Here is an 11,213-nt window from a genome sequence, read left to right as displayed (position 1 = left end):
ATTCTAAATTTCCTATTGAAAGAGAAATGTGGAATAAGCCTCGCGAGGAAAGGTCATCTGCATGGAGTGAATCTTCACAACAAATCAACATACTAAATATCACGGTTAAATTTACCAAAGGAAAATAAAAGGAAGAATTACTTGATGTCAATTTCTACAGAAAAAAGAAGAAGAAAGAAATTCAACTACTTGAGAAATATGTTCAAAACGAGATATTCATCAAAGTATATTACACAAATGTATGCTGCAATTGTTTGTTTAATTAAGGTAAAGATTTAGCGATACAGTACTAGTGTTCATTATTTCAACGACAACCTGCGTCGACACACTGTTTAGTAGCAAAGATACCAAAAGCGCGTTGCGTGCTCATCTCTCAAAAGCGGTGACAATAGCTGCTAAAACCTATGGTTTTAGCGCTAAAAACCTTCTTATCAGATATCAAATCTTACATTCATCCATTGATCATTAAACATGCTTTATTTCATTTCATGACGTACAATAAATAATTTTAGCATGCATGTATTTCTATTTTTTTAATGAAAGAATGTCTTTTAAACTGTAATGTTATTCTTTGGAACTCTATGTAAATCTCATTGTAAGTGAGCAACAAAACATTTCTTAGTCTTTGCTATGATTTTAGCTAGAAGACTTTTAAGAGCCAGTTCTTAAATGTAATAATTTTTCATATAGACAGCAATCAACATATCAAAAAGGATTAAGTAGTTAGTTAACTTCTTTTAATTTACAAGAATGTATACATTATAATTTGGAAAGAGATGACGACAGCAGCGTTAACAAGGCATTTGATACTGTATGGCATGTTGGTTTACTGTACAAACTTAATGATATCGGTATTACTTTAAAGCCATGGCATATTTTAAAAGCTATACATGTATATACGGATATAACAAGTAGTGTTGTATTTAATGATTTTTAATTCAAGATGGATCCGTATAGAGAAAGGGATTACAAGGGAGTGCGTTTTGTGCTAAAATGTACATCGTATCCATAAAAAGTTTATTAGATAGCGTTAAAAAATATTGAAATGATGCACTTATTGTCGATCTAAAATTAATATACCAACACAAGTTGATGACATGTGTCTGTTAAAAACTTGGTATGAACTGCCAAAACCATAATGTCAACATAGATTTTTTTTTTTTTTTGAGAACAAGTTGGACAGTCACTGGAAAAATCACGAGCTTTATTTCAGTTATAAAGCTACAATCATTACATGTATATAGAACAATTTTATTTGTTATATATCTATTGTATAGAGGACTGTAACTTGTATCTTAAATCTAAACAAGAAATATCTTTAAAAAAGATAAACGGCATAGTTTTAATGCTGGTGGTTATAATATAAAACTGCTGGTGAAATAAATGAACGAACTAATGTGTTTCAGCAAAGAAAACAGAATTATATCAGTTTGAATCATTTTTGGTGATAATACGACTAGATATATTCTACATTTGAATCAGGAATAAAATTTTATTAATGTGTCATTTGAAAAGATACATCCACTTATTCAGCTTGCATTCAATCTTAACTTTGTTTCGTTTTTAACTGCATATCTGTATTTTGCATTGACCGCTACATTGACCAATCGAGGTACATATGTATAATAGTAGTGTCGTTTACGATCTAAGAACCTCGTTAAGCACTGCAAGGTTCTTAGATCGTAAACGACACTACTATTATACCTCACCAATCACATACTTCATCTTGACCAGTAACGCCACCTGTCGCGTCATATCCGGGTCAAAATAAAGCAGGGAAAAAAGACATTAATTGCCATATTATATGGCAGTTTTATTCACAGAGGTGAATATTGATCTGTGACAAAATACTATCATGAGTACGATTTAAGAAGAAAAAAGAGATTACTAAGTATCTGAAAGAGTGATCGAGGTATTTGCGTTTTAAGTAATTTTCTAAATGGAGTTTATTATGCACACAGTTTTTATTTTGTTTTACAAATATATTATAATTGTACGTATACGTAATGCAAGGCCGTTTTCGTTTTTAATGTGGTCCAAACGGACCAGTTAGACCGGTGCTGTTCGTTTATGAAATAAAGACGGACCTGGTGATTTTATATTGTTTTCAGACGAGTCTTGACAAAGACTTCCAAGGCCTGTATTAACATTTGCAGGTCTGTCAAGATACATGTATATGTTTAATATGTGACATTTAAAAACTGACGAACCGGTTTGTCCGCATAAACGAACAGGCCCCATTTCTCGTCGTTAAGGCTGCTCTTTATCTTCCCGTTTGTAATGTTTGTTTTGGAACATTTTACTTTAAAGGAAATATTTTGATATGTACATGGCAATCATGAAAGTGATATCTTAATACAGATGATAATACGGCAGTCGTCATGATCCATCGGATATCATGACCTTTTAGTAGAAGATTTATGGTAAAATTCGGTAAAATTGACACCCCCGGTATATGATGAACACTGGGGGTCGTCATTTTTACCGAATTTTAATCTAGCCCCCCAAGGGGGAGGTCCAAAAACTTGTAGACTGTAACAAATTCTCAAGTCCCTTTGAATTTTGCAACTTCCTTCATAACGCTGTTACTTTGGATTCCATCCGTTTTCCCAAAAATCTTTTTGCCTCACGTGGGTTTCGAACTCGCGACCCAGAATTGGAGGGCTATAGTTAGTAATACAGCGTCGGGAAACCTTATAATTACCAATCGGCCACTGCGGCTTCTAAGGAAACACTCACCTACATTTTGACCTTTGACCTATATTAAAGGAAAAGTTTGTCAGGGCTGTATCTCCTACACTATTTGTCACAGGAACTTCATACTTATGGCATGGGTTCATCTAGATGAGGCAGTACGTCATGTACCAAAAATAGGTCACTGTGACCTATATTTTGACCTATGACCTACAGCATAAAAAGCGTTTGTCTTGCCCTTATTTCCTGCATTAGTAGTGATTGTAACTTCATACTTCGGGCATAAGTTCACCAAGGTGAAGTAGTGTGTCATGTATCAAAAGTAGGTCACTTTGTCCTACCTGTATATTTTGCCTTTGACCTACATTTACATCAAAGCAAAAATTGTTCATGTGATCTTCTGCACTACCTATCAATGAAATTTATATTTTAGACTTGAGTTCACTTGCATTGAACTTCTAATATTGCCTACTTAAATAAGTGATATTACTGAATTAATTCACATTATAACCATCAAATACAACCATTGAAATATGAGGTATGTTGGGTCAGCTGTCGAATATTTTATGTGTAGAATGTTCTACATGAATTAAATACATGTATCTGTGCATTCTTGACATATATCTACCGAAGGTTGACTGTTATTAGTGTTGTTTCTTGTACAGATTTCTTTATGCAGTGGCTGAAAATTCAAAACATAAGGTTTTGTCTATTTAATTGCAAGGTAATATTGAACTTTACGTCAATTGGGTGTGCCCAGACTGGATATTCATATTTTATTTTACCATGTGTCTTCCTTGTAAATAAAATAGTTCATGAAACACACAAAAAATGCAGTTGAATATGTCAAACCTCAATTGAAGATCTGAAGTGAGTATTTGACAAGGTAAATTATTCTATAAGGACCTATATACTAGATTCAGGTATTTTATCATTATTCAATTTTAACTTCCAATCAATGCCTGTGGTTGGATCCCTTTGCAGAGCAATTTGTTCCTCAAGCAACTGACAGAACAAACCTTATGCCATGCACTCAATTTTAAAATAAATGAAAAAAAAATGAATTCTTGTATTATTTTGTTTTATTAATATAATTATTTATGATATGTATATACCAATACAAGCATGACATTACATTTTCAGAAATGTATATTGACTTCCAGGGACATCTATTCTCAAGTCCCTGGTACTAATTCATTTAAAAAAAACAAATGGATGGACAGAGACTAAATATGTCCCTACGTACATATCCAAACCTAAATTATCACAATTACTGTATATACCTGTCATGGCGGTCTTCAGTTTGAAAAGCCTTCACAAACTGGAGATATTTGGTTATCATACTTTAATTCTAAATAACATGGGTTTGTAACTGCTTACAATACTAATACCCCAACAGTTTGTTTAATGAGGATGAAAAACATGATTCAGCTAAAGGCTAATCTACCTCAGGGCATAAATCTTAAACAAATCTTGTAATAATCCTGCTTACAATTTACACCAGAGCAATTAGTTTTAAATATAAAACAAATCAGACTACCGGCAGCAAAAATACAGTATTTGACCTAATAAGCACACATACAGCTATAAGAAGAGGATGTGTGTATTAATTGAAACATTTACAACGTTAATTACCTTACTGATCTGATAATAAAACCTTCAGTCTTTTAAGGATATGTTTATGAAAAAATATGTTTTTTTCTTCCTCTGATTTTACATGGGAACTTTTCACTGCAAATGGTTTTATTAAGTGCACAGAGTGCTTATTAGGTCAAATGCAGTAATGATTTCATGTTAAAAAATCTCAAGTTTGGACACCAATAATTTGCACAGAAGATAAACAGAGGACTCCGGTCCAAATCCGAGACTTGACAGGAATGCAATTTTAAATTACATGGCACAATCATTAATTATGATATGGTACAACTTATCAAGCATCTACATATGTGTATACCAGATATTCAAAATTGGCAAAATAGGCTTTCTTTTTACAGATGATTTATTTTTTAGCACAATAATTTGGCAAAGCAAAAAATAAATGAAAATAAAAAACAACAAAAATAGCATATTTATTTCTCTGATTAGACTATTTTATCGAGATTTATACACATAATCAAATCAGTTTTTTTTTCAATTTCTTTGGAAGACACTTTACACCGGTGGTTCTGTATAACAAGCAATGGTCCTCACATATGGTATGTTGTTCAGTGGGGTAGCCACCATCTACTACAATGAAACTAAAAACTCAAATACTGGTAGTTCAAGAGCCAATAAAACCAAAATCAAAAAACAAAAATGATTCAATTTTAAAGGGATTAGTATCTTAATCCCAACTGATTTTTAATATTTTTATGGGCAACAAGCACAAAATATCTCAGCAGCAGAAATACATCTGTGCAAACAAAGCATAATTAAAAAAAAAAAACATTTCCTCAACATTGCGTTTTTATTTCAATTTTCTGCCAATACGTGTGTTAGAACATAAACCAATACAAAACAATTGTCAAAAATATATAAATGAATCTTGTTTTTGATTTCTTTATTCTTGTTTTGTATTGTACTGAGGTTGAATTCCTAAGTTTCCTGCTTTCTTCAGCCACAAATTGAGTTTCCGTGGAAACCATCTACAACAGAATACAAAATTGTTACTTTTCTGAGGTTTAATTAATTGTCACATATTTTATCGTTTTTTGAAAACTATTGATAAGAGAGGTCAGTCACAAGGGCATAACACAGATCTCAAGCTTGCTTGGAAGTGCTCTATGCATATCTTTCCACAATACAGCAAATATGTGACAAATTTGTGACCATTACCTTTTAAGAAATAGTCTATACAGTGAAACCTGACTTTACTGACCACTGACTTTAATGGCACCCTGTAACATCCGACCATATCCACCAGAACAGTGATATGCCCAACTATCATTGCCGACAAAGACTTAGCTTTATCGTTATCTGAAATGCTCTCATTTACATACAAATCCTTTTCCTATTAGTAACTTGGTTACTTGGCGTAATGAATTTTTCTTTTGAGCTGACCAATATTGGTCCTTCATTAATGATAAATCTGCCAGGTATTCGGATAGCTTTCATAAAATTGTCTCATTTTTGGCGACTATCAATGGATATAAGACTTACGCTGCAATGCGCAGTTGGAATGCCAATTGTTCCGGAATTGTAACAACAGCTCTGTTCAACAATGTTCCATTTACTGTAGCCCTAGCAACCTCCTTTGGTGTCAGCAATCTTTCATTTCTAAAACAGATAAGTCCATGTCATGAAAATGTTTGTAAGAGTTTGTCTGCTTTAATCACGACTCTTATTGTAACCAACAAAAATGTTATCTTTTCTATATCCTTTCATTTCAGAAACAATTATTCATTGCAACTTCTTAAGAACTAAGGTTGCAATCTAAGACTAATGAAAATTATAATAAGTATCTGTACATGTATTTATAGTGAGAAAAAGGTTTCCATCCACATGGAGTCACAGTAAAATGAAACAAATATCAAAAGTTAAAAAAGGGTCACATGACGACAGATGATTGGACCACACAACAGCTAAGGTCACATGACGAGTGTCTACAGATGATTGGGCCACACAACAGCTAGGGTCACATGACGAAAGTGTCTACAGATGATTGGACCACACAACAGCTAAGGTCACATGACGAGTGTCTACAGATGATTGGGCCACACAACAGCTAAGGTCATATGACAATATTGTCTACTGATGATTGGGCCACACAACAGCTAAGGTCATATGACAATATTGTCTACTGATGATTGGGCCACACAACAGCTAAGGTCATATGACAATATTGTCTACTGATGATTGGGCCACACAACAGCTAAGGTCATATGACAATATTGTCTACTGATGATTGGGCCACACAACAGCTACGGTCACATGACGACAGTGTCTACAGATGATTGGGTCACACAAAATCTAAGGTCATATGACAATATTGTCTACTGATGATTGGGCCACACCACAGCTAGGGTCATATGACAATAGTGTCTACAGATGATTTGGCCACACAACAGCTACGGTCACATGATGGCAGTGTCTACAGATGATAGGGCCACTCAACAGCTAAGGTCACATGACGACAATGTCTATAGATGATTGGGCCACACAGCAGCTAAGGTCACATGTACCTACAAATACATGTACTTACACATCTGTAGTAGCCTTGACCAACCCACTGCTGACAAACATTGGACAGATCGTGGTGAACTTGATGTAGCTGTGTCCGAGTCTGTCCATTTCCTCCTCCATTGCCTCAGCATATCCATAGGCAGCATACTTGGAAGAACTAAAATAGTTTATAGCTGTAACTTATCAGTTGTGGACTTTAGTTGAGATGAACATACCTACTGTAAAAACATATTTTCATGGGCACACAATTTTGTGAATTAAAAGTAACCAAGAAATCCACTTATATTAAAAATTCATGTAAAATTTCAAAAGTTTATAAAAACGGTGGACATTTGAATTAATTGATAATTAATTGATTGATTAATTGATTAAGAGTATTCAGGAAATTGATGAAAAAAATAACCTCATTAAAGTGTGTGATTTTTCAGTATATAGTGAATACTGCATGCACACGAAGGAAAGTAATGAAATTCACCTGGTCGACTATTTAAGTATGCACCTTTAACATGAATTTAGTACAAGATACATTAGATACTGAATATTGAATATGGAACTGTATCATCTAGATGTTTTGTTATTCTAGGACTTGTCAGTAATTCTTCAGATAGAAAGGAGACCTTTCTCCATATTAAACCTTTGGTTTGGTTTATTTTGTTTAATTTCCTATTAATTGCCAGGGTCATTAAAGGACGTGCCAGGTTTTGAAGGTGGAGGAAAGCTGCGCAGTACCCTGAGAAAAAAACCTTGATTTACGGTCAGTACCTGGCAACTGCCTCACTTGGGTCTTGAACTCACAACCCAGAGGTGGAGGGCTAGTGATAAAGTGTTCGCACACCTTAACCAATCGGTCACTCAGTCTCTGGCCCTCCCACACCACCCGCGTAATAAACCAACATATTAACTGATTAAATGTGCTACAAAAAATCATATGCTCGACTGGCCCCTGTTGCTAGAATACTAAAATTATAAATTAAACTAAGCTTTATAATTTTGGTCCCTAGGATAATAATGTCTGGGTTCGAAACTAGGGGAGATAATTTAGTATTAGAATTGAGCTGAGTAAGTTTTTACAAGAAAACTTAGGGAATGGTGACCTGTCTAAACATATGCATTCAACAGATTTTTCTTTTCATGCTATATCTATCATGTAAGGTTTACCTGTAATCGACCAGAAGTGCCGTGCCAGATTTTGCAGACATTGATGAGATTGTAACGATGTGACCTTTCTTTTTTGAAATCATCGCTGGCAAAAATTCCCTGGTGGTCTGCATGAATTCAAACAAAAAGAGAATCAAACTTTTTGACTGTGAAACAGAAACATGGAATAATAAGCCTCCCCTAGTGAAAAACTGTTTAAGTTCCTTATTTATCCCCAAATAAGCCTAGTGTAAAATTGAAAATATAGTATAGTATGATACAATGTATCGTCTCGTATGCCGTTATTGATATATTTCTTTCTCTAAATTATATAAATACTCATCTAGTTGATAATGATGTAACATTCTAGAATATATATAATACACATTTAAGTAAATCGCAGACATATTTGCAGACCGATGCTATAATGTCAGCCGTTTTGGAATGAACACGGAAGAGCAAAACTTTCTAAACATCCGGAGACGAATGCGCCTGCGCAATATTTGTTTACATAAATATAGGCCCTATTGACCTGGAGTTACACAAGTTCAGGTTCATTTAGTCTTCACATTTCGCTAGCGTTATGCATTTCTCAAATCGTATGCATCTTGAAAACATCTACTGAATACATTTCAACATTTTCGGTAAAACTACTACATAAAACGAAGATGTTTTTGCAAGTAAATTATTTGAAGCGTAAGGCAATGGGGGCAGCCATATTTCATTGAAACAGACAGTAGATGGCGTATTGGTGAATGTGGCTACCAAATATGGTCATATTTCTCAGTCCAGTTCTTGATGGCAATAACCGAACATTAATGTTCGTTTAAAAAGTACCTTGTTTATCATGAAATAATCAAAGCCCCACCCCAAGTTTAAAAGTTTAGTATCATATTCATTTTCAAATAAGCCCCCTCTTAAGGTGTGAAAAGGTACAATTTTAGCACGATTCGGTACGTATTGCAGTATAGTGTAGACGGTTCAATTTTTTCGGTTCAGTTTATTTTATGATATATAAACTAAAATACAAATAGATGAATAGCTGGTGTGGAAGCTGCATGATGTGGAATATCTGTAAAACAAATTCGGCAAGTAGTTGCCGTCGCATCCTTTATCGGAAACCAAAATATTTCTATACGGAAGATCGATAGGAAACCAGGGAATCTGTCTGGTCAAAACATCGCTTTAATATAAAGCCTTTTCAGATTGGGACAAATTTGCTTGACCAATCAGAAACCAGCTTTTATACATATCGTTGGACTATTTTCCGCCGGTGCATAGTGAAATAGACACAAATATAAAAATTTACCGCTCACTGTGCATGTACCGTAATTTGCCGTTGCTATACCGTGTACCAAATCGAAAGAAAAATATTGCGGTTCAGTTACACCGCGCGGTAAACTGTTTCACCCCTAGTATTTATCCTTTAACTCCCTCCAGCCTACTAGTGTAAAAGTTCAGTACCACAAACATTTATCCTCAAATAAATCCCTAGATCCCCTGTGGTAAAAGAGTAGTATTAAAGTTTGGAGAGTTCTTCATTGTAAACCACTTCATAATTAAGTTTATTACTATTTTAGAATGAATGATATGGCAAAAATGAAGAAGGGGGCTTATTTGTTAATAAATCTTCATTGGCCAATCCAGTGATGGCAATGAATATTACATCTCAAATGAATTCAAATAAAAAATAATAAAAATCCTGATTACCCAAAAATGAGAAAGTGTGTTGACTTCAAATGTCCTACGGATGTGCTCCTCTTTCATTTTGAGCATTTCTCCTCCATATAAGATCCCGGCATTGTTGACGAGGATGTCTACATCACCGACATCCTTCTTTACCCGAGCCGATACCGTCTTGATGTCGTCTGTTTTACAGAGATCACAGACATAAGGATAAGCCTCACCCCCAGAAGCTTTGATTTCAGCAGCTACAGATTCATTTCCACTCTGCCAAAATATAAATTTGGGATAGTTACGCAGGTGGCAAAAAAGTGATAAGTAGATTTTTTTGGACTGCAAAATTATAACTTCGAATCCTCTCCAGGCCAACTGCTCTAAATATAATTTCTTTTATATCAAGTGATATTTCACACCTACAAGCAAATGTACATGTATGTCTTTACTTGAGCAACATGTATATTATAGGTGAGGGGCCACGGTGGCCATGTGGTTATAAGGTGTCCCGACACGCTATCACTAGCCCTCCACCTCTGAGTAGCGAGTTCGAAACCTAGGTGGGACAGTTGCCTGATACTGACCGCATACCGGTGGTTTTTCTCTGGGTAATATGAACAATACTTTCAGGGTTTTTTTAACAATCCATTGTCATTATAAAAAAATTATCATTGAAAAATAAATTTGCAAAGCATAAATATGAAAATCACCTTGTTGATATCCCATAATACGACTTTGGATCCTAATCGGCCAAATTCCAATGCGATTTCCCGTCCTATGCCATGCCCCGCCCCCGTCACTAACACGACTTCTCCTTTCACTTCTTTACGGGACGGCCGCAGAAAAACCATCCGCACAAATGCTTCCAGATAGAAGTAGACGATGTAAATTGGCAGTTTCAACAGCATTAGTAACTTGTCGTTGGATGCCATATCCTGTTATTGTAGAAAACGTAAATATTTCCTCTGTGAATGTAAGTAAACAGGTCCGAACTCCAGTAAAAACGGTGGTAGAGAATTTGTGTATCCCGAGCCGAGCCCGAGCCGAAGACCCGAGCCCGAGCTATGGATATTTTCGTTTTTCTCCTTCATTACTGAATGGATTAAAGTGATTTTTTCTACAAAGATTTGATTTCAGGTTTTAAATCAATCCGTGTAAGTGGATTTTCTTAAAATGTATTTTAACGTCCTAAATCGACGATTTTCATTTTCTAGGGGGAGAATTTGTGTAGCCCGCAATCAAGCGTGACTATTCATGTTTTTTGCTAATTATTTCCGATACATGCTATTATTGAGAAATATTACTAGATACAAACAACAAGTAAATATAGCTGATTCTAAAAATATAAATTTCAACATATATCTAATGTGACTTGGTGTCAAATTTTGACATTTTTGTAACCGCGCCGACGATCAATGAACTCGCCGTGTTTACCGAGCTTTCACCGAGCCCGTGCTAAGGGCAGATAACTCTACCGATCTCGAGCTTTGTGACTGTACATTAACAAAGTATAATGTGATTTAACCATTAATTAGCCATTAACA

The 11,213-nt window shown here is 34.9% G+C and overlaps 1 protein-coding gene across 1 annotated transcript; it reads right to left on the bottom strand.

The window, feature by feature from the left end:
- Positions 1-5,126: 5,126 nt before the first annotated feature.
- LOC117316401 (17-beta-hydroxysteroid dehydrogenase 13-like) lies at positions 5,127-10,682 on the bottom strand. The gene is made up of 6 exons (XM_033870948.1): positions 10,380-10,682; positions 9,703-9,942; positions 8,014-8,120; positions 6,875-7,012; positions 5,833-5,949; positions 5,127-5,318 (listed from the first exon to the last, which is right to left on the bottom strand). Exons 1-6 carry the CDS (start codon positions 10,599-10,601, stop codon positions 5,234-5,236), a joined length of 909 nt encoding a protein of 302 aa, XP_033726839.1. The 5' UTR covers positions 10,602-10,682; the 3' UTR covers positions 5,127-5,233.
- Positions 10,683-11,213: the final 531 nt, after the last annotated feature.

This window comes from Pecten maximus, chromosome 18 (assembly GCF_902652985.1).
Source record: "Pecten maximus chromosome 18, xPecMax1.1, whole genome shotgun sequence".
Classification (NCBI taxonomy): domain Eukaryota; kingdom Metazoa; phylum Mollusca; class Bivalvia; order Pectinida; family Pectinidae; genus Pecten; species Pecten maximus.
The sequence above is the reverse complement of the archived record's forward strand: the minus strand, read 5'-3'. Positions and strand labels throughout refer to the sequence as shown.

Coding starts and splice junctions, on each gene's coding strand:
- LOC117316401 (XM_033870948.1), bottom strand. CDS start 10,601: ATGGCATCCAACGACAAGTTACTAATGCTGTTGAAACTGCCAATTTAC. Junction 8,121..9,702: donor ACACACTTTCTCATTTTTGG/GTAATCAGGATT, acceptor GAATTCATGCAG/ACCACCAGGGAATTTTTGCC. Junction 5,319..5,832: donor TTCCAACTGCGCATTGCAGC/GTAAGTCTTATA, acceptor ATTCTGTTGTAG/ATGGTTTCCACGGAAACTCA.